This window comes from Populus euphratica, unplaced genomic scaffold, assembly GCF_000495115.2.
Source record: "Populus euphratica unplaced genomic scaffold, PopEup_1.0 scaffold731.1, whole genome shotgun sequence".
In the NCBI taxonomy this organism is placed as follows: Eukaryota; Viridiplantae; Streptophyta; class Magnoliopsida; order Malpighiales; family Salicaceae; genus Populus; species Populus euphratica.
In genome coordinates, this window is record NW_011500601.1 from 30,126 (window position 1) to 55,168 (window position 25,043).

Here is a 25,043-nt window from a genome sequence, read left to right on the forward strand (position 1 = left end):
TAGTCTTAACAACCAAACACTTTATCCTAGTTGTCTCCGTTTCTTTCAGCCTTTTAACATTAAACAAACACTATTTTGAGATTGATGTGCAATTCATTTGATACAAGATTTCAAGAGGTTTTTTTTTTAAATTTCAAAACTAATATAAGATATTTATTTAATATACAATGAAGAAAAGATAAATTCCTCTACAATAATGTTATTTATGTATAGCAGAACATGAATGAAAATTGAGCAACATGAGTAGAAAAATATTACTTCCCTATCATATTAGTTGATCCATTTTAAGATTGATGAACATGGCAATACTTTGAAGCCCTTACACGACTACAACATTATATTATGGATTTATTATTTATTGGATTTTTTTTAATTTTTCTTGTTTTTGTTATTATCTCAAAATAGTTCTCTGACTTCATTTTTTGTTTTAGTAACACTTGGATTCTCCTCTTCTCTTTTTCTTTCATCTATTCTATCTTTTTTATGTTCTATAAGTTAATCACTTTTTTTTCCTCTCTTTTTTTCAACCTTTTCTATCATTGATGAAAAAAAAAATAATGTGATCATAAATTTTGTGTTTCTTTCTCCTCTCTTTTTTTCAACCATTTCTATCATTGATGAAAAAAAAAATGTGATCATAAATTTTGTGTTTCTTTCTAGCTTAGGATGTTTTAATAAATGGGTGTCCTATTTTTTTATTTGTTTGCTGTTTTTTTAGGTTTTTTCATCTATTTTGTTCTTCCTCTCCTTTTTTTCCATTTTTTCTAGAATTGATGAAAAAACTATTATGCTTGTGATTTTTGTGTTTCTTTATGGCATGTGATATGTTAACAAATAGGTGTTCTTTTTTTTTTTAGGTTTTTGGCATAATAATTATTCCTAGCAAACAAATCAGGTGAATTTTTTATTCATTTTAAATTCTTTTTAAATTTAAATAAAATTTTTTTCATAAATATTCTAACATCTATACCATTTTCTTCTTCCTTTCCCCTTATAATCAAGGTTTTTTAACATGGATTTTATCTCCTTCCTTCAATTTGGTTTGCCTTAATAGATAGGTACAAGATAAATTCATATGACTGGGTTGCTCAATTATCCTTTATTTTAAATATATATTTTTTTATTGTGTCAATATAGTGTTCCCATCAAACTTCTTTGTTTTTTTAGATGTCATTTTGGTTGATTTGACTAGGTGACTTTAGATTTAGAAAAAAATATTTCTTTTAAAATAAATAATAATTAAAAAATAAATTGTTTACTCCAACAAACTTGTTTTAATGACAATGAATTAACAAATAAAGATGGCAATAAGAAGGAGTGGACTTTGAGTTAAAAAAAAAAAGTTTATCAGACAAGAGAGAGGATAGATATCAATTAGATCCTTACTTGCACAAAATTACGAGTGAGATCAAGTTTTTTTTTAAGATACAATAAAAGTATCTAAGTGTTACTAGTATTGTTTTAGTAGAAAAAAACTTTTAAATCATGCAAAGGTTGACTTGATGTGATCTAATCGACTTGATAGGTCCAAAGGCAATAGACGACCTGTGCAAACATAATTTAACTCATAAAAATTCAAGAAAATATCTTTTTTTAAAACAATATTGAGACAAAAACATATCGAATTGACCTAGTTTAACTTGAGTTACCATGCAAATCTGCAATTCAGATCATAAGACCATTATAACCTAAAAAATTAAAACAAATTATAAAGCTCAATTTCCAATGAAACTAATGTTAAAGAATGAAAATGAAAAAAAAAACAATTAAAAAAAAGAAAAAAAATAACATAAGTTAAATTTCCAACCTCGTGACTTGGGTCATAGAACTAGGGTAATCTTATAGAAAGTAAACATAAAAAATAGCCCAATTCAATCCAGGTTAACTTGCCAAACCTGTGATCTAGATTATGAGACTAGGATAACACCATAGAAATCAAATCAACATAAATTATGAAACTAAACTTTTAATAAACTCATTATTGAAAGATTAAATTAAAAAAAAATCAATCTAAAAATAGAACACAAAAAACAACTAGAGTTTACCTGGGTTAACTCGAAAAACATGTGATGCAAGTCATAAGACCAAGATAATCTCATAGAAACAAACTAACAAAAATCATGAAGCCTAATTATTAATCAACTCAATGTTGGAAGATGAAATTGAAAAAAATATTAAAAAAAAGATAAAATAAGAAGCTCGAGTTAACTAGGTTAACCAGACACACCCGTCACCCAAGTCATGAGACCGAGATAACTTCATAAAAAGTAAACTGAATAAATCATGAAACCTAATTCTCAATCAATCCAATATTAAAGGATGAAATTAAAAAAAATATTAATTAAAAAAAACAAAAAAAAACTCGAGTCAATTAGATTAACTTGTTAAACCTACGATATAGGTCATAGAACCAAGCTAACCATATAGAAAGTAAACCATAATAAATTATGAAGTATAATCTCCAATAAATCAAATATTGAAGAACAAAATTAGAGAAAAAACATAGATTTTAAAAAAAATATTATTGAAATGAATAATGTTTTGTAAGGTGGAGCACAATAAAAGCACCACCCCTATTAGTTTTTTCTTAATAAAAATTGATAAGGACAAGAAAAGCTTATACTAGAAAAATTAATTAATTAGTTTTTAAATTAAAATAACTATTTAATTCATAAATCTAACAGAACATTTGCCCGCGATATATTGGCGATTAGATCAATTTTTATTAATATAAAAAAATATTTAAATATTGCTAACATGTTTTATAGTTGAAAAGGAAAATTATATTGTTAACTTGTTATAACCTTGTTGACTTGGTAAATCTATAGGTAACCTAGACAAATGATAAAAACATAGTTTGACTAAAAAGAAATTTAAGATGAAATCTTTTTATTAAATATTGAAACGTAAATATATTGGACAAATTTGATTCAACCTGGATTAACTTACAAAATCTATAATCGGATCATGAAATTGTTATGACCCTATAGAAAGAAAATCAAAACAAATTATATAGTCTAATTTCCAATCAACCTAATTTTAAAGAATAAAATTTAAAAAAAATTAATTAAAAAATAAAAACAACCTAATTATTATAGATTCTAAAAAAAAAAGTTGTCAAGCATCCAATTTACTCTTTCTTAAAAAATATGTTAAATAAAAATATTAATTGATAAAGTTATGATAAAATGATCTCTGCAAAGCAAAATAATAATGCTAGTGAAAATATAACAAAACAAGCACTAAAAGTCAAAGAATAGATTAAATTAAGGTTAAAACACAGAAAATTCTAAAACCTTATTTTATTTTTGAAATAAATATTTGAAAAATTTTGTCTCTTGGAAATGTTCTCAATGCCTTTAATAGGCTGAAAATTGACTTAAACTAGGAAAAAAAAACCAAAATCCTAACACTTAAAGAAAATTAATATAAAATCTAAAAATAAACAATCATTCCAAAAATAACTTGGAAAAATAGCAAAATTGACCTAAACAACAACTTCTAAATCTAATTTTGGAAGATTCAACAATCCAATGAGTGACATAATCTTTTGACATAAGAAAACAATATGTAAAATCTCTTGTTAAAAAATAAGTTCAATCCAATAATTGAATATATGTTATTGTCATTTTAAGTCATTATCCTAATTTGGTTGGACTAGACCTTTTCTTGGGCAGACTTGTCTCACTGATCCATGAAAGTATTTATTAGGTCATCCATAAAATTTGTTTGGGGCAGATCCTCCTATAACTTTTCTTAAAACCCCTATCTTTACAAACATGGCTGCATCATTCTCGTCAAGTTGGAAAACTCGTCTTAGAGTTCTGGTCATCACATTGCCACTATTGTCGTAGACCATTTTTAGACCTTTATCGTGTAACCGACTTAGATAAATTAGGTCAAAAATCAATTTTTAAAACACTCGTGAATTTGACAAAATAATTACTGATCACCAATGACTTGTTACACATCTAACCCTTACTTCCATTACCTAGACTCTCCACCTCTTCCTTTTCTTTTGTCTCCTTTTCCACAAATCTAGATAAAAATAACTTATTTTTACCATAGTGTTCAACAATTTCCTTATCCTTTCTATATGACAGTATTATATATTCACTTCAATACTAAGAACATACGTATTATGTCTTCCTTCATGCACAATATTCTTGTCATATTGTCATGACTTCCTCGACAATATATATAACATGCATCCATAGTCACCACATCACATCAAATATTATTAAAATATATTTTTCTATGAAAAATAAAATGAAAAAGTATTTGTCTATAATTACTTTAATGTCTTCTTTCATCCATTTTAAATTAAAAAGGATGAGTTGTTTTTCTATTCTAAGATGTAACTTATTTAACACTTCAGCTGACATTATATTTTCTCGTAGGTATCATTATTGATGATCATATAACATGCATTGTTGTTAACAGTTCATGTTGTTTGGAAGATGTTAGAACACAACCAATTCTATTTTGAATCACCTTTTGATGACAACATAAACTTTCAAACAACTAGTGTAATATTGTCATTTACATTCAAAATATCTTCACTACTATTAGAATCATCGAAAACATAATCAACCACACCATTCATGGGCTTTTTTATCAACTTATTATTTCTCATATGACTTTTTAGTTTGTATTTTATATTTACTAGCTTGATGCATGTTGGTCTTGGATTATTGTTGGATGCTCATCTATTATATTGATTTTCTTAAAAAAAAAACTTTTTGTTTATAGCCCCAATAGTTTATTGCTTCTCCATTGTCAAGGCCCTCTAATATGACTTTGAAACTGTCCATAAAAACTATAAGCACAATATATCTCGGATGGACTACCGTAACTTACTCAAATATTTTGCCACTAGTTGTTCTTCCATTTCTGTCAGCTCATTCCTAGCCACTAATTGATAAAACTCACCAGTATAATCATTAACAAATTTAACTCCTTGTTTCAACATGTGGACCTTTTGGTACAAGGTTTGGGTATATCTTAATCAAAGAAAGTGCTCCTTCAACTTCTTTTTTATCTTTTCTCAATCACTGATTCTTGGCTTTCCTTACTGCTCTCATGTCCTCTTTAACTATTCCCATTAGGAAAACCCCCAACCTTTAATATGATTGCAATAAGCTTTACTCATATCTATCGAGGACCTCTTTGTATAAAAAAATTCATTCTGCCTCATTCATCCAATCTATGAACTCCTCTACTTGTAAAGTTCTTGTGAATTCAAGGATTTTAATGTAAAACCTGAAATATCTAGATCTGATATCTTTCTTATCAATAGGCTATCTTTTCTTATTATATCTCTAGTTTAAAATATTGATCAGGACTCATGATTATTATCTTAGTTCTGTTTTTGTTCTCATAACTCTTTCTCTTTTAACCTACCAGTCAATTTTGTGACGTTCCTCTCCTAAAAATAAGCCTTCTCATCCTCTCATTGGTCACCCCTGCTCCATATCCTCTTGTTGTAATGGTTGTTAACAACACACAACAAGCAAACAATTATCAACGAAATTAGTGCATAAATTAAGCTTTATAAACTTAGGATTGTTGGGCTTTGATACTAACTAATACAGGTTAAAGCACAACAAGCATGCAAAAATAAAAGATAAATTGAGTTAGGGTTAAAACATAAAGAACCTGAAAACCTTATCTTGTTTATAAAAAAAAAAAAAAAGAATGATCAAGTTTGCCTCCTAAAAAGGTTTACAATGTCTTTTATATGCTAAAAAGATTGGCTTTGACCATGAAACAAAACCAAGATCCTAACACATAAAGAAATTAACATAAAATTCAAAAATAAACAATAACTTTAAAAATAACTAGGAAAACTAGTGAATTGGCTCAAATAACATGATCTGATTAGCAATGCAGTTTTTTCTTATAAGAAAATAACATATATAATATCTTGAAAAAAAATAAGTCTGGCTCAATAATTAAATCTTTTATTTTATTATTTTATATTATTATCTTGATTTAATTTGATCATTTTTTTTTAATCTAAATCTATCACATTAATACGTGAAAGCATCTATAACTTTATTATTTAACACATATCTATATATGAATTATCAAAAGCGTATCTATACATACCCAGTTACATAAAATAATGAGTGGTCAAAATATTTGATCAAGTGCATGTGAATAGAGCTGGATAAAACCCACTGATTATATAGTCAAAATATTAAAGTAAATTTTTGTGCAGTCGCCCTAATTAAATCCCGTTTTACAAGGAGCCTTTGTTTGAAAAGGGAAGGCTACAAAATATGAATAAAAAATGATAAAATGACATTCTTATTACCGGTGGAAAGTCAAGAACAACAATTTCTTATTTCACCGAGTGATTAATAACATATTTATTTTTATATTTTAAAAGTATTATTGAAAAAAATTAAATTTATTTTTAAATTATTTTTTTATGTATTCATATTATTTTGATGTGTTAATATAAAAAATAAATTTTAAAAAATAAAAAATATATTATTTTGATGTGTTTTTAAGTAAGAATTAAGAATTTTTATATAAAAATTATTTATAATAAATACCTTCCAGTTCAACAAAATTAAAACTATAGTCTTCATCATTATAGTTTTAAATTCACTCATAGCATAGTTTTTTTTCTTTAATTTCATGTTCCTTGTCATTGTTTTTTCTACGAAATGTAAGTAGCTAAGTTGGAAGATTTGAGTGGAGAAAGGATATTATTAGGGAAAAAAAAAGAGTATGATCAATATTAATCAATGAACTATTTAATTATTAATTATTGTTGAAACATCATAAACTAGTTAAATAATTTTGATAAACTACAAAAATTAAGCTATAATTAACTTTTATTCTCATAGTGTCATCACTATCAACTTAAATGATAAAATTACTAATTTAAAAATAAATTCATAATATTCTACGAATTATTTCTCTAGAAATTTTTATTTTTAATACCAGTTTATTAATTTATTATCGAAGATGCGCAAAACAATTCGAGGGAAGTGTCAAAGGACGCGCACACATAAAAACGTCACCAAACAGGGGCTAAAACAAAACGTTTAAACTTTTGAGGGCCAACAAGAAGTTGTCAGAAAACCAACACACCCACAGTTTCGTTTCCGTTCCGAGGGTTATATAGATCTGTGGATCTCTTCCTGTCTTCTTATTTCTCTCTGGAATCTTCTGAAAGTCTAGTTGGAACAACGAGGAGCTGATCTCTCGCAGTCATGGATGACGATTTCGAGTTCGCTAATTCTCCTCCTTCCTTCCAAAACATGGTATGCTTCATGCTTCTATATACTTCATTTTTCTCTCTCTCGAAAATTCAAACCCAAGATCTGTACTCATTGAATTGAATTTAATTGAGAGATCTTGTTTATTATTGTCTTTACATCTTGTTTGGAGTCATTTTTATGCTAGAATTGATTTCAAATATTTAAGTAGATTGAATTGATTTTTTAATTGATTTTTTTTTTCTTTTTTGTTTGGAAAAGGTCTTAAAAATGTGGAAATCATTTGAATTTGGTTAGTGAAAATACATCATTTACCCAATTTTTCCTTATCTCTAAAAAACTTAATTCCAAGCATAATTAATTTTTAACGGGTCAATTCTGAAGCAAATCAGTGATTTTCAAGTTCGTTATTGGTTGTAGAATTCACTTAAGTTGCTTATAGCTTTTCAAAAACTAGAATTGGGTAAATGGTGTTGAAATGATTTCATTTTTAACTCAAATCTTAAGTTTCCAAACATCCTGTTAATAATTGATTCTTGATATGATCCCGTGTTATTGTTTCTCAGAACTAACAGTTCAGTTTATTATTATTGATTTCAAGATTTTCTCGTATTGCATGTTATTTTTTCCGATTTGACTTATTAATCATGAAGCTTTTCTTTTGTTTGTTAAGGAAAGGTGAAGTGTTTGTTTGAGATTATGTGAAAATCTTACTTTCCTTTTGTTATAATTATATTGTGTTTAGAATTCTCTGTGATTAGTTGACATTTTTGTTTTAATCCAAGGGATTTGTTTTGATTATAATAAACAACTTTTAGGGCTGTAGTTTTTTTTCAAAAAAAAAAAACTTTCCTGGAGATCCTAGATTTATAGACTTTTGGTGTCCAAGTGTTGTTGAGCTTAGGCTTTTTGGTTCGAAACTGTCAGCTGACATAGCCTAAATGCAAGTATGATTTAATTGTAAATGGATCAGCTGACATAGCCTAAATGCATGTATGATTTAATTGTAAATGGATTTGTTTAGGCCTTCTTTAAAAGACAACCAGAACTTATTATTATTTTAGTCAATTTATGCAACTCATCAGTCTAATTCCATAACTTGCACCAGACATTGTTTGATTCCTAATCAGAACTGCCTGGTGCCATTCACTTCTATCGCACTTTTTTTATTTATATGCTTTGTCAGATAACCATTTCCCTTTCCATCTAAGTTGTGTTATTTTAGCCACTTGTATTGAAAGTCGTGTGGATGCCTGTTGATGTGGAATTGTGAGGAGAGATGGCTGTAAAGATGTATGGAGTTACCACACTAACTTTTTATTAAATTCATGTCTTTTATGCATCCATGATCATTTATTTTGGAATTAAACATTAGCTAAATGGATATATTGATATGTGGGTATTTGAGCATTCTTATGCCCTCTGCAAGATGGGTTACACCTGAACAGGTTTAAACATAGTTGCTTTTATCTGAAATGTCATTAGAACTCTATTGAATTGTGTCACTATTTAGATCATCGGCCATTTTATGACGAGTCCTCTTAATGATAATTTTAAATGTAAATATCTTGGGTTGCGTTTTTTTGTATCATGTATAGATTGGCATGCGTAATTCAATTTTTTTCTACATGTTGACTGTTTGCTGGTGGGCTGTGTTTTTTCTTTCTTCCTGGTTTCTTTTTGTTCATTTAAATTTTCCAATGAACAGGGGGATTTGATCAAGGATGCTGAGCCTAAAGGGTTAAACCCAGGATTGATAGTGCTGCTGGTTATTGGCGGGTTAGTTTTGACATTCCTAGTTGGAAATTATGTACTTTACTCATACGCGCAGAAGACCCTTCCTCCGAGAAAGAAGAAGCCCATCTCGAAGAAGAAGATGAAGAAGGAGAGACTGAAGCAAGGTGTCTCAGCACCAGGAGAGTGAAAATCTAAGGCTTGCTATCTGTTGGTCTTCGCTGTGGTGAACTGTTGTGTTCGAAATTTTCCCTTTTTTTATGTCATGAGAGCACTGTCAGTAATGTTTTCTGCTTAGTCAAGACTACATACTTAGAAGCTACTATCCTATATTTGGGTAGAACAAGGGGTTAAAATGCTGCTCTCTTTAAAATTTTGAGTCTCATTCTTCCTTTGCTTCAGCAAGTCTTTTCGATTTTTTTAAGCTATTTTAGGCCCCTTAGGATAAAGACTGGTACCAATTTGGGAGACCAAGGCCTTGGCAAATGGGCCTAGATGCCTATTCCAATTGAATCATAGTGTTTTACGTGTTTGGGGCTATGAACTGGGTTTTGCGAAGGGTGGCTTGCCTAGTGAGTATTAATTTTGGAGTGTTTATCCACGAGAAATGTAACGGGAATAGGAGTTTGGTCTTATGATTGGGTTTCGGAGGAGACAACGATAGGTATGTGGATAATGTATGTCTCAGCAACCAAGAATTGATTGAAGATATTTTCCCCCCCGTGAGCTTAGGCTATGATTTCATCGATGGTCAGAAGAATGTCATTTGGAGTGGGATTCTGGTGCGGTTCGTTATTTCTTCAATGGTCTGCAAATAATTTTCTGAAGGCTCTCTTGCTGAGCTTTTTAACTTATTTGGCTTTTGCTTCTACTAATGCTGTTGAGAAGAAAGAAAAGGTTTTACTTTTGACGGAATTTCCTCCTCAAAAGCACTTTGCATCATACCATCGGATTGGCAAACTGTATGACCATTCCATCTTGTAAAGGGCCGGCCAGCTTGTGTGCTGACACTGCCAAGCACACTTTTAATTTCAAGTTTTAAAGGTGTCATCAATTTCTTTTTCAATTTGCATTCGCCATGAACCTCACAAGAAGCAACGTTTGGATGATATAAAAAAGGCACGTGCTTCGGTAAAACATTAGACACTTCCATCATGAATTTTAAACGCACAATATACGACACGTGTTCAAAGTCAATGAGTACTTATTTATTTATGCTTGATCAAACAAAGCAATATGGTCTTCAGAAACTTGAACGTGACTTCTATAATATCAAACCCCAAATAAGTATAAACAGGATGATGAGTTTCTGATGCTGGCAAAGGACGAATTTCAGGCTCCACGGCCCATGGATTGCTCCCCAGGTGGGATCATAACCACGAACGGTTGAGCATTGAACCCAGGATGGGGCACCCTACGACGGATCTCACGACCTTCCTGGCAAAGGGCTAATGGGTGGCAGAAAACATGAGTTGCAAAATCACATGCTGTCTCACATTGCTCACGTTGCAAATCATCTTCCACAAAGCTCCCACAGCACCCGCATGACCTATCAAGTGCCTCGCAGCTACCCTGTTTCACATGAACAGCCACAGAAATGAATGCTCGGAATGCAATCAATCTAAGGAAATTTCTACGGTACTAAAGCACTATGACCAGGTATAAATGGGAGGAGAAAAAAAAGATTTTTACAATACACGATATTGCAGGGTGTGGGCAAAATCTCTCATTTAAAGCCCCAGCTCTATGAAAAAGAAAAGGGGCAGGTTCAGAAGAATGGGGCAGTCATGATCAAGAGGCATACAATGATGAAATTGTAAGAGAAATGAAGTTACCAACACATAACTAATGATTAAAGAGAAATGAAGTTACCAACGCGTAACTAATGATTATAACAGGGGTCACAATAAAGCTACACTAAGTATTAGAACTCAAAATCATGTTTAAAATGCACATATATAGGAGAAAGACTTGGGAAATAGCTTGCCTCTAGATTAAACTTCCGACGGATAGCTGTACGGCTAGGATATGAAAACCATGGTGCAATGCAATTCCCACCGAAAAATGAATTGCCAATAAGGTACAGACCACAGTATGACAAGCAGTGGGATGAAAATGTTCCAGGAGCAGATCCAAGTCTCTCTACATTGCTTCCATACAGCATGCAAGGGACAGTGCTTCCAAGAAGACCTTACAAAATTCAAAATTAGGAATATGAGGTGATTAAGAGATATGCCCAAAATGATCTGAAATCACTGCATGCTAAATGCTTCCAAATAAGCTAATGATCATTCCTCCTATGAATAGGCTATACCACATTCTTTATAGATTTGATCCACCCACAACAATACCATCAACCTGCTTGTGCAAAATTAATGGCCAATGGAAATGAAATTTTTCTCAAATTTCACTTGAAAAACTAACAAAGCATTTCCTATTGCGTTGTATTTTATGTGAACATAATGGCTGCATATAACAAAATGAAGTACACCCAACAAAGCTATTGAACCAGTCCAAGCTTTATAAAGACTATGATCATCACATAAAGAAGCAACAATGTGGAAAAAATAGACAATAAGAAATATATCCACTTACTTTTGTTTCGTGTACATAAAGAGCACAAAATACCAGCAATTTACCAATGGAAAAACAGAAATCAACTTGCAAATCTCCAATTGATTATGAAATAACTAATTACTGATCCTAATTAACATTGCCATGATACAATTTGCAGTTTATATTATCACTGGACAAAAGCAATTGATTCATTACTTTGCTACAGCTTAACAAAGCAATACCCCAATTAAAACAAAATTGTGGGCAATTTCAAGAATTCGCAAATTAGAAAAATAATCAATCACCTATTCTTGATAACATTCTCGTGATGAAAATTGTAAAATAAATGATCAGCTAATCCATCAATCATTAACATCTAGAACATTGCATTGCTACAGTTTAATCAATCAATAACCCAATTGAAAGAATGTATAACCGATTCAAAAAACAAGCATCACAAATAAAATTAAAGACTTACAGACTTCAAGATCGCTGCTACAGAATTCATCGTTGCGACCGAGGCAAGCAAAAAGGCTTGAGTCCCACTGATTCCGACCCATAGGCTCACCCACCACGCTCCCATGACTCAACGGCAGCCCATTCACGGCCCACCCATATTCAGGCCAAGGAGATCCCGGGGAGGCGGTGGCCGTCTTTGCATCAGGAGAGACCTTGGTGGGTTTCTTGTCGTTTTGTTCTTCAAGGTTCTTGTTCAAAAGAGGGCTCGCTTCCTCGCCATCGTTATTGTTTCTGTCGAAGCTTGGATTGCTGTTGTCAGCCATATTGGAAAGAACTTAATCGAGAAGAAAAGCGAGCCCAGCAATTGAATTTTATAGAGACAGGTGTAAATTGAAAAGGGGTGAAATGGCAGAGGAAATTGGATCTGGAAACGTTAGAAAAGAAAGAGAGAATAATAAGTGGTCAAGAATCAATTCCACAATTTGCGGTTGCTGGTATTTTCGGTTGTTGGTATTTTCTGTCATTATTTTCATTCTTGATGATGTCGAAACCCGCGTACACCGTTGTCGGTGAAAGACACCTAACCGATTTCTTATGGATTAAATTATTTTCTAGTCCTTTCCGATTTAAATTAATTAAACCTTAATCCTTAAGGTTGAAATATAATAATGTAGTATTTTGACTCTTGTAGACCGTCGCCAGATAAAATACGAATTGTTTTTTTAAATAAATAAAATAAAATTGTATCCTTTCACAATTTAGATTATTTTAAAAATACAAAACGGTGAGGTTTAGAAAAAACCAGGATCTTTTAATATGATAACAATCAACACCAATCAAATGATTAATTTGTAAGTTTCCAAACATAAATAATTATATTATAAAATAAACTAAATGAACTTATTATTTATGATTGCAAGAGATGTTGATACTGTAGATTGCTACAGTAATTGCAACTATTGAAGAGGTAGAGATGTTGATACTGTAGATTGCTACAGTGCAATCCACAAAGGTTCTTTTCTTTTTTTTTTTCATTTTGATCCTTAAAAAAATTATACAATATATGGTCATTGAACAAAATAAACTTGGCCATGTGAAATTTAAAACATAATTCTATTTTTAAAAAAATTATTTTTTTTATTTTTTATAGATATATTTAAAAAAAAAATAGTTTGTTTAATACTAGAAAATATATTGCATATAAATTCACAGTCTCAAATATTAAATATAAAAGAATAAAAAATGACGTAGAAAACTCAAAATTAATTATAAAATAATCTTTCAAACATATGAGATTTAATTAAAATTTGAATAAGACCATATTTGTTATAAAAAAAATTATGGATTGCCAAACATAGTCTTAAAACTTAAAGGCTCAACCCAATCAGATAGACTTTGTTTCTTAGCATGATCTAAGACCCAATGTTTGTTATAAAAAAAATTATAGATTACCAAACATAGCTTTAAACATAGCTTTAAAACTTAAAGGTTCAACCCAATTAGATAAATTTTGTTTCTTAGCATGATCTAAGACCCAATACTATGACCAATACTTGGAGAAGGGATAACAAATATCAAACAAGAATTTTGATTAAAATTTACAAAGAAGAACATCAATAAAAACCTAAAAACCAAGTTGGAAGATCAAAGTATTACAAGGTATAAAATATAAAAATTAAGTTATAAAATTCATGAATCAATCCTAATAATCTTTAACTTAAACTCAGGTATTCAAAGTTGGTTAAAATTAATCAAATCAAACTAAACATTTAATAAATAAATAAATAAATAGTAGAAAATGATAGCATATGGGTGGATATAAACTTTGAACTAAACTCAAGGCCATAAAACCAATTAATGAGAAATAACAAAAAAAAAAGGCTTATGATCATTTACATGAAAACCTAAGAAAATCAGCAAAAACTCTAAAAAACTAGTTAAACTCATAAATGACTAAAGATCTAGAATTGTGACTTAAACCCTCCAAGTTGTGCAAAAACCCTAAAAAACTAGATAACCCCATAAATAATTAAAGATCTAGAATTGTGACTTAAACCCTGCAAACAAGCACAACTTAAACACAACAATTTTAACTTGCTTAAAACATGAAAAACTTAATAAAATAATATAAAAAAACAATGCAATTATTTCTCAAATCAAGTCATAAAATACTCAGAAACACATCTCCTCATCCATGAACACTATTGCATTGATTTAACATTTGTTTTCAATTAATCTTAAAATAAACATAACTTGATTAAACCCAACATCATATTAAAAATAATAATCTTATAGTCATAGTTTTGATAAATCATTTATCAGTATATTTAATCAAAACCAATCTAAATGACTAAACAAAACTTCAAAACATCATAGCTCATATTTAAACACACTAATAATATGATACTAACAATCACAAAAACATCAAACTATGTATTTAAATACTCTTGAGCTTACTTTTCAAATATTGCATATCATTTTCAAAATATAATTTTCTATATTATAACATATACGTTACTTTAAAACTAACAAATAATTATTATAGATAAACAATAAACATTAAAATATGAATTTAACAAGCATTAAAGGATATGTGTGCTCATTAAGCTACACCCTCTAGCGTATACATTTTTCAACAATGTTGTCCTATTTTTTTGGAATTTCTTACCTTTTTCTTCTTGTTTCCAACCTCTAATCCTTATCCTTAACTTGTGTGTTCTTTTTTCTTTTTTATTTCTTGTTCCAATCTTTTTTACACTATTTTTATTGTATTTTTCACTATAAAAATCATTTGGTATTTCACTCAATTCTCTCCCTAATTTCCCTTTTATTTTTTCCCTTATCTTAAAAAAAAAAACCTTTATTATATGCCAAAAAAAACTAGAAAGTTACAAAATCATGATGGTCTTTTTAGAATCTAGGTGGTTATGCCCTCTCTCATTTCTACAATATATTCTTGAAGGTTATAGTGTTTAATCCTAATCAAAGAAAGAACCTTAAAAAACTATTTTTTTATAGGTGTTCTTATTTAGTCAATGGTGATTATGTAGGATATTTTATCAAAATCATTGTGGAACATAGGGTGTCAATATACCATTAATAAACCTGAATCATGTAGAGGGGATATAAACCTTTCCATTAGAAACAAATCACACCTAATTTGAAACTTTGCAACTCTATGTTCATTGAATGAAAGATTGTTTCCCAATTAACTTGGATATGTTCAACGTAGAGTATACTGACTAGGAACAAGATGTTATTAAGCCAAATAGGGTGTAGAGGTTTGATGCAAATGGCTGAAAATCATAGATGAAGTGTTTCTTAGTAATTTGGTGTCCATTGTATACCTTAAAATGGTAACAAACAATACATTCATTCGTTTGAAAATAATAAGATAAAATAAATGTTTATCCTTGTTAGTTTTTCAAACCCGTGATCCGGGTCATATGAACATAAACATAATATATAAAAAAATTATGAAGCATAATTTCTAATAAATAAAATATTAAAAAATAAAATAAAAAAATTCACAAAAAATCCTTAATAAATTGCAATTAAAAGAATAAGGGATATAATCAAATTCACAAAAAATCCTTAATAAATCGCAATTAAAAGAATAAGGGATATAATCAAAGAGTTAAATCAAAAAGGACAAAAACATTAACAAAAGCAAAAAAATAAAAAGCACAATACACTGTCAACTTAGATTGGAGAGTAAAATTAAAAGAAAAAACTTTTATAAAAGAATTAAGGAAAAAATCATAAAAACTAAGCATCAAATTAAAAACATAAATACATGGTAAAAAAAATATAATTGGAAAAAAAAATATATAAATCAAGATATTTAATATTACAATAAGAGTTATTTATGTGATTATGTTAAATTAATTTGTTTACTAAAATAAATTTATAAAAAATTATTGAATAAAATAAAAAAATATCTTAGAGCTACACATATTAAAAATATTATAAAACAATATTTAATAAATACACACACACAAATAAATCATACTAATCTCTTAAAGAATTGAACATACCCAATATAATAATATTAATTAAAATAATTCAAAAAATTTAGATGAGATATTAATTAAAACATAAATTTAAAAAATTATTTTAAATAAAAAACTATTAATAAAAAAAATTAAAAATTTTAAAAAGAGAGAATGAGACCAGGCACCAACAAGATTGCACCTCAACGTCTATTTTTTCTTAAGTTAATGGGGGCATATAACATGTAATTCATCTTAATTATTTAAAAAAAGAATGATGCATTGTCTAGAGCTCTCCAAAATCCAGCAACTAGTTGGTCAGAAAAACAAGGTTGTTGTTTTTTCTCACAAAAACTTATTTTCATTTCTTTTTTTTTTTATTTAAAATACCTTAAAAACCTTCCATGACCTCCAAAAATACAAGAAAAAATACCCCTTAAACCCAAAACCAAAATTCTTCTTGAGATCAGATATGTTGTTTTAGATATATTCAAGATAAATAAACACCTAATCTTAACTCATATTATTATATAAAATTATTTAATATAAAAATTAATTATTTTAATAGCTAAAATAAGACAACAAAAACTTTTTTCCTCTACATTTGAATCCAGCGACCCAGCCGCCTCATCTTAAAAGAGACTGAAAAAAAAAGTGTGGTACCAAAATTAGTTTTTTTACAAACTAGAAAGATCGGTTAACTAATAATTAAAAAAGATGGGGAGTACGCGCCTGCTTTTGAGAGCCTTTCTGCCCTGAGGAGGCCTCATTTCTGGGGCATCCAGAAAAGCCATCCCATTCAAGCCTATCGGGTTCCTTTATTTGAGACTCTTTCTCCTATGGGGATGATGTGCGCATGTTGGCTACTCCGCTTGAGTAGTGCGTTCACTACCAAAACTGATTAAAGATTAAGGATTTTGTACTTACAAAGGTAAAGGTTCACGTCTTCGTAACTAATCAAAGCATTGGAATGAAACCGTGGGCTTACAGGTATAGATAGCTTGGTTTTGGAATAGATAACACCTTCCTAAAGAGGAGGTTAAAATAAACTTTTTAAACAAATTAAAAAGTTATCACCTATCTATTTTTTTCATTTCAGTCCTTTATCTTTCAATTCAATTTTCCATCCCAAAAAATATATATAATTGAATTTTAATTCAAGCTTAATTGCGAAAGAAAGAAAAAATTCAAAGACTAAATTGAAAAAAAGGTTATCAAAATCTACTTAAAAGCCTAGAGTAAAAACTCTTTCTCTTTTGGTTTACAGTATAATTATAACAAGTTTCTTCTGGTTAATTTCTACCTTAAAAAAATAAAAATAAAAATCTGATAGCATTTACAACAAGGAGATTCCAAACCCTCACAAGAAACCATCCTTCTTAAGATTTGAAGATATTAAACAGAAATTACAGATACACAAACTCAGTAGCTTAGATCAAATTTACAACCATTGGCAGAATACTAAAAAATGACAAAGGAATATTGCCGTCTATATCATTTCTCAATTTGCATATTTTCTATCCATGCCTAAGATATCAAAGGGACCAAACCGTAATGATTTGAAACAAAACTGATACTTCCTCTAGAACTCCCTCATCCATGAATTTTGTTAGCCTGCAAGACATTATTAAGCAAAGACAAGACAAAAGAGTCAGCCAAACTTATCAGAAATGCACATGCACCAGCTGGAATCTTAATTAACAACTCGTGAATCCGCAGAAAGGGACAGGCTATGTGTCGTAGTTTGTGGCTCAGAGTGAAGTGGAATAAAGTAAGGAGAGCGAAGCGTATTAAGCAGAGTTATTGGAAATTACTAATAACAGCTTGGGTGTACTATAAATACTAACATCTAGTGAAACAAAACTCTTTCACTTTTCATGAAATCAAAAAATTTAGAAATCAAGAAATATATTTGGTGTCACAAGAGGACTATCAAAGAACCTGTTGAACAACATGCAATTTACCAGGCACTTAAACAACTTAAATGATTAATTTGTACTTCAGTGAGATAAATACTGGGTCTTACTTGTTCTCCGTTGTGATCACCACTAAAACCTTGGGGTTTATGAGATTTCTTGACATTATCTTGATGAATCCAAGGCCTGCCATGAGAGTGACCAGGAGGAGGCACTACTGATGAGTGAGTCTCTGGTCCTCTATAATCAATTTCATAAACTTCTGACTCTGCCGCATCCAATCCCCCTACGAATTTAGAAAAACATTTCCAAATTAGCAAACCATCCATGCCAATAACAGTGGCCCAAGTTTTGCTACACTTTGAAAAACTCCTACTTTTACAAAGTATACATATGGAGTTACAAACCTCTTGAAATGTAAGGCGTGACAAGGAGGAGGCATAGAAGAAAGGTGGTGGCCGTGCTATACTTAAGCTCCATAGAATTTCAGAATATATTAGTTTGAGAGACAAAATGGTCTTGTATATATATTGAAGAAGGGTATAATGAAGTAATGGGAGGGTTCGCGGAATAAGCACCAGGTACGTAGAGGCAGTTGAGGTTATATTTTCTCTTCTTTCAGCTTTTTAGCAAATTGAAACCGTCACAATCGACACAGCAATGAATTGCAAGGCAACGATGTAGATGTGTTGGGTTGGAACATTTATGTTTGTGTACCGATACCATATACTTAACTTTGGGTTATTATTGCTTCAAGTGTTTCCTCGCTTCTTCTTCTTCTTCTTGTTTTTTTTCCCTTTCTTTTTGGTGTAGACAGCTCCATGTGTGTATTATTGTAATGTCTTGTTGAGGGACATCCCATTCAGCTCGATTGGCTGGATTTCACATTACTCACACCTACTCTCTTGTTATTTGTGTTCCTTTATGTTTATCAAGCACAGCATAATACCTGCAACGTGGAAGATGGGTCTGATCAATTATAATCTCTGCTTGTAGTGTGTCTGTGGTTGGGAGTAAAATGATCTTGTACCTCCAACCTTTTGAACCCTAAATTCTTTCTTAGCCTCAAAATTGTGGAGCATAACCCTATGTCATATGGTTAACGGAAGGCCGCCGGGGAGAGTCAGTGGACAGCATCGTTAAGCTCTTGAAAACCATTCAAGTTCCAATTACAGAATTGAGATTGAGAAATAAAATTAAGGTACAGATCATACAGAAAATGTAGGTCAAGTGAACTCATTTGGAGTACTGTATGTATCTAATCATGAAAATTAACAAGTGGTTCGCCTTGCTCTCAAATTAGCAGCATGCATTTACTTCGAAAGGAACTTGCTAACTGTTCAAATAGCATACGTACCTTAACCTAAACCTAAACTCCTTCATATATAATGCATCAGTAATTCTATATACATGCCTCGCTAGAGAGTATAGTATGCATGCATGTTGACTCGGGTGATGGACGAATTCCTCTCTACCATTCTGCTTCTTTTGGTGCACTAATGATCAAGATTTGAATGCTATATCACGTATTTAGTGGTAGTATCTTTTACTTTGTAAGAAAGAAACATTTCACTCCCACTTATTGTTTGTGGGATGTTATCAAGCTTGCCCAATTTTTTCTTTTGGATGTTTTTAGAAATATTATTGTAGTGGTTGTTTAAAATGTTTTTTTTGCTTATAAATATATTAAAATAATATTTTTTATCTAAAAAAATTATTTTAAAAAAAATATGTAGTTTCGATCGTATCCTCAAATACACTTAAAAAATATATAGTTTCGATCGTATCCTCAAATACACTTATATCTCATGGGCCCGGTCCCTCTCCCTATCATGATAAAACATGTCATCTCCACATCTTCTTTAATCAAGTTTTAATAACCTCTCGTCTTGATGATTTAACTGGTAAATAATTCTTATTTATACTCGTGTAAATTGTGTCTCGACAAAATCACTCTAGACACCCATATCTATACAATGAACTGGATCCCACCTTTTAAGGAAAAATTGTGTATAGATACAATGAACTGGATCCCACCTTTTAAGGTAGAGATTTCTGATCCAATAATATTCCAATAAAATTATGGTTTAAACATGTGAAGCAGATAATAAAATTAATTTTAATAACATCTAAAATTAATTAATTTTTTATTATTTATAAATATATTTATTTTTTTCTCAATTGGAAGAAAACTAAAAAATGGACTACATTAAAACGAAAAATAGTTCAGCAACTAATAATTTTAGATTTTTTATTCAAGAACTAACAACAATTTGACCATAAAAACTCTTTAGCCAGAAACTTACTCGATTACATAATTTGGTCCAATGGGCTACAAATCGTTTTCATGGGAATTCTAAGTGGGCCTGGTGTGCTGTCATATTGGTTGGATGGAAATGGTTGGAGGATGTCCATCATTAATATGTATTTTTCCAAAGATAAAAAGGCTAAATGCAAGAGTCACATGGTGAGTTTGCGATCAGTCAAGAAGTATACGTGGATTCCACTAAACCTGTGCTTAATTTCAATTGTCTTATCATCTACGATAGAACCTACCATGGAGATCATGGGGAAGTGACAAAAGAAAAGGGCATTTTTTATATGTATTTATCTCAATTGTCCGAGTTATAAAGGAGCTAAAAATGTATTTGCCCCTAAATAGATAAAATATTTAGATTGTGAATAATTTTTTAACAATATCATTAAATCTAGTCTCATAGATTATTATTAAAATCTTTATATTTGACTTTTTGTGTAGATCGAAATTCATATTATATTACAAAACTAAAATAAATTATAATTAATTCTCAATGATTTTAATGTTGGAGAATTAAATTAAAATAAATTAATTTAAAAAAAAAATTTAATTAACCCTCTAAACTAATAATTTAGATAATGAACTCTATCAAGTGTAATAACTTTGGAATTATATCATGGATTTCACTGGATTAAATAACTTTTTGTTCTTTAAAATTATATTTTATTTAATAATATGATAAAAAAAAAATATTCATAAAATTGAGAACAAACCCAATACCAGGATATTTTATGAATTGCAAGTATTGTTTTCTAAACAAAAATCCATTATGATCTTAAAAGAAATTTATATATATATATATATATATTAAAATAAAGTCTTAGTATTTTTGTATATGACGGAAGACAAAAACAAAACGATAAAGGTGATAAAATTATATAAAAAACATATTAAAATATTAAAAAAAAAACATAATTTTATGTTAATTTAATATTCATGAGTTTTGTTTTTCATATTAGACATGTAATAATTAGGAAAGTAAGTATTATCATTCTCACAAAAACCTATAATATCATTTGAGAAAAACGACAAAATTGAGTAATAATTGAGATATAATGTTTAATTTTTTATAATGCATTTAAATTTAAATCCACTAAAAAAATAAAAAAGATCAAGGATTTCTTGTCAACCTAACAAACAGATAATCCAATACACGTCGGCCTGCAAGGCCAAGCCTATTACAAAGGTGCCTAGAAAATTAGAGATAGGGTTTTTAGGTGTAAAAAATATATTTTTAACTTATTTTAACTCTAAATCACTAATACATATCCTTAACATCTCAATAAATCAATATATCCATTCAAAGAATCCTTCAATTGATCCAACAATATAAAATAAAATCAAACAAATTCTCTCTGAACTTATATTTATTTTTTAAGGTAAGTTAAAAGTCTAAAAACACCTTTATAGAACTTTCTATTTTTAATGGAACCTATTAACAACAAGATCGGCTATTTTAATCATTGAAATATGGCCAACAAAGGAGTTTCTCACTCCTTCATTGTTATCCAATTAGTTTTTCTTTCGTTTCTCAAACACAACTTACAAAATGAACTTTTAAATAGAATAAAAATAAAAATTTTAAAAACTATATTAACTATAAAAGAAAAAAGAAGAAAGATGATGAACCAAAAAGTAATCTCTCACTGAATTTGAAATTTACCTTAGGGTTTCTTCTTGATTTACACTTTACACTCTAGTTATTTTTTGTTTAATTGTCTTTCATCATTAAATTTTAACAAAATGATCATCAAATTATTCATAAAAAGTTACAATTCAAAAAAGAGTTTAAGAAAAAAGGTTGAAAAAAATTTAATGAAAACCTAAAACTTTTGGGGAAAATATTACAAAATGTCTTAAGTTACTATGAATTGAAGCAATGAAATTACTATTTTAGGTAATTTCACCTCGTATATTGGCTATTATAAAATTGATTAGGGATAGCTTGGTCTTTTGATTTATTTATTTTTGCATAATATAATTACTCAATTGGCCTTAAATGAAAAAAAAATATTTAACTTAGATCTAGGAGCCTTTTTGTAATTTCAATTTCCACAACGTGGTTAAATGATTTTATTGTCTTTGTAATCAAATTATCTTAATCTTGCCTTTAGGGAGTTATTTGTACTTTCATCTTAGTTTTTATTTTGTGATAATTACATGGTCTAAAAAGCAATATGGTATTTTAATAAATATATATATATATATATAAAAAATCTAGAACATGCTTAAGCGATGCATATGGTGGCTTACTGGTGCAATCTTAGCTAAGATCAAGAGATCTATTAGAAGTTTTATTGGATGTAGTTAGAAGAGTTAGAGCAAAAAAGTTCAAAGAGACAATTAAGAGATTTCTTCAAGATATACGAGATAATGTGGACTTTGAGAGGATATCAAATAATAAAAAATAAGTTTTGATTAATTTGATTCACGTTTAAAAAATACTTGTAGAGGAGCATCTAGACATTATAGAAAAATTAGAATAAAAAGATTTAAATCTGTCAATTTTAACTTTTCTCTACTATTTTTATTATAGTTGTAGTTACATAATAAATTTTGATGCAATTCTAATTGCATCAAAAAGTAGACATCCATAATTTACTAGGGATATAAGAAGAACCATTTATTTGAAGTTGAACTTTGATTTTGCTAGTAGATTATAAAATTCAACTTTGGTTTTATTTTAATTAGTTAGCCTATTATTTATTTATCTATTAATTTATTTTAGGGCCTGAAGCATTTAAGGGTTTCTTTGGGTTAAGTTTTATTTTATTATTTTAGTTATTTTGGGTTTTCAATGTGTTTTGGTCTATTTATCAAATTTCGGTTCATTAAGTCAAATTAAGGTTAGTTTTCTATTATATAAATCAATTGTTAACATTTTTTTTTAGTTTATCAAATTTTCTCTAAATTTTTTGCATATTATGTGCTTTTTTCCTCTTTTTTAAGCTTTTTTTTTCCTTCAGTTTTTGGCATTTTTTAAACTCTCTTATCGTTTTTTATTTCTTTTCTAAAGAATTGGTCACCAACTTTAAAAAGAACCTTGGTTGCCTTAGATCTTTTTATTTATTGTTTTTATGTTAAATTTAGCATTTTTAAAATAAATCTTGATTTTTAATTAATTTGAAATAGTTTCTTAAATATAAACATGATATACTCACTTTTATGATATTTTTGTTTGCTTAAATATAGCTTCTTTTTTCCTCTCTTTCTTTTCTTTATTTTTTACCTTGAATATTTGGTTGATTAGAATTAGGCTTTTTATTTTATTTTGATTTGGGTTTCAAAGAGTTATTATGGTCTCATACCCTAAATTGTGGATTTCATGGTTAATCATATTTGGTCTAGATCAAGCTAATATATCACTGTCTCAATTTTTTTTTAAATGTCATTTTATATGTCACTATCTAAATACTTCTAAAAATATTTTTTTAGTATGCATCAAATTTTTTACTTCCAAAAGTCTTTACAATTTTATTAAAATTAGATAAAATGATCTAACTTATGTCATAGTATAGGTCAAAAATCTAGTAGTTACTACGATTGCTATAGTGAAATACCAATATATATATATATATATATATATATATATATATATAGTAGCTACACCTTTTCTTTTAAAATATGATAGGTAAAGTTATGTTAAATTTATATAATAGTTTAACCAAATAATTTTTTTTTTTAATTTAGTCATTCTACATTGCATGTTGATTTGGAATTGGCTTTAATGGTTTGTTTCAATTTACTTTTTATGGACTTCCCACCATGAAAACTTCCCACCATGAAAACAATTCATCAACATTAGATTAATGTTTGATTTTGAGAAATAGAATTTGATTTTATATTATATAAACCAATTAAGGATTTTAGCCTTTGAAATTTTTTTCATTTTCATTTTAGATCTTTTTGGTTTGAAAATTTTATGTTTTACTTCAAAACTTTATTTTTACTACGTTTCAATTCCTAAGTTTGACAAATAAGAGAGAAACTTTTTAAAAAACAAGGGAGTGAGAGAAAGTTGTTGGTTGACTATATTTTGACAACTAAAACAACTAATCTTAATATAAATGAGTTCTATTTGATAAGAATAGTTTCATTTAGGTGTGTTTTACCCTTCATCTTGCTAAAAAATATATAAATAAGGGCTTGAGAATTTTTTTGGGATGATTTTATACATCTTAATTGATTAAAAGTTAATTTAAGGTTAGATATGGTATTTTTAGGTTTATCAAGAATTTATTGATTTTTTTGTGAAAATAGGTTGAGAAATCAGTTTTTGGACTAAAGAGCTATACTCAAACTTTTCGATAACCTTTATAATAGCTAGAATCTACATAAATAGATGACATATTATCTATATTTTTTAAAAAGATAAAAAGATAGGTGACATGTTGTCCACCATTTTACATAAAAAAAATAAATTAAAGAGACCTGGTATATGAGTTTGAACTTCATATTTGTTGGATAGACACACAAGCCCACCTATTTTGTTCATTATTTTTTTATATTTTGTTTATAATTTTAATTTAAATCCATTAAAATATATTGATTAAAAATTTATTTGATATTTTCTTACTAAATATCATTATTTTTTTTACTTTTTTTTTCAAAGATCATAGCCCAATTTTATTATGTTACAAGAGCTCTTTTTATGCAACCTTTATTATATTTTTTTTTCTTTATAATTTTATTCGATTTTTTTCTTGTGCATGCCTGTTTTTATTTTCATATAATTAAATAAAAAATAATTTCAAAAAGAAAAAGTTGATAAACTCAACCGAGTTCATAAATTGTGTCACGTGTTTAGTCAGTTAACCCCATTTTAACTAAGTAA

At 28.8% G+C, this 25,043-nt stretch overlaps 3 protein-coding genes and 1 long non-coding RNA gene across 4 annotated transcripts; 1 reads left to right on the forward strand and 3 right to left on the reverse strand.

Annotated features, from left to right (window-relative positions):
• The first annotated feature begins 7,077 nt into the window (after positions 1 to 7,077).
• Positions 7,078 to 9,370, forward strand: LOC105115609 (DNA-binding protein S1FA). Its single transcript, XM_011012550.1, has 2 exons — positions 7,078 to 7,280; positions 8,944 to 9,370. The coding sequence occupies exons 1-2, from the start codon at positions 7,230 to 7,232 to the stop codon at positions 9,157 to 9,159; spliced, it is 267 nt and encodes an 88-aa protein (XP_011010852.1). The 5' UTR covers positions 7,078 to 7,229; the 3' UTR covers positions 9,160 to 9,370.
• On the reverse strand, positions 7,864 to 8,937 carry LOC105115608 (uncharacterized). The gene is made up of 2 exons (XR_840369.1): positions 8,229 to 8,937; positions 7,864 to 8,182 (listed from the first exon to the last, which is right to left on the reverse strand). It is a non-coding gene; the product is annotated as an uncharacterized LOC105115608 (long non-coding RNA).
• A 730-nt stretch (positions 9,371 to 10,100) lies between the features above and the next one.
• LOC105115610 (cell number regulator 8-like) lies at positions 10,101 to 12,476 on the reverse strand. Its single transcript, XM_011012551.1, has 3 exons — positions 12,004 to 12,476; positions 10,957 to 11,159; positions 10,101 to 10,541 (listed from the first exon to the last, which is right to left on the reverse strand). Exons 1-3 carry the CDS (start codon positions 12,305 to 12,307, stop codon positions 10,302 to 10,304), a joined length of 747 nt encoding a protein of 248 aa, XP_011010853.1. The 5' UTR covers positions 12,308 to 12,476; the 3' UTR covers positions 10,101 to 10,301.
• A 4,854-nt stretch (positions 12,477 to 17,330) lies between these two features.
• Positions 17,331 to 18,564, reverse strand: LOC105115611 (uncharacterized). The gene is made up of 3 exons (XM_011012552.1): positions 18,300 to 18,564; positions 18,003 to 18,178; positions 17,331 to 17,590 (listed from the first exon to the last, which is right to left on the reverse strand). The coding sequence occupies exons 1-3, from the start codon at positions 18,370 to 18,372 to the stop codon at positions 17,570 to 17,572; spliced, it is 270 nt and encodes an 89-aa protein (XP_011010854.1). The 5' UTR covers positions 18,373 to 18,564; the 3' UTR covers positions 17,331 to 17,569.
• Positions 18,565 to 25,043: the final 6,479 nt, after the last annotated feature.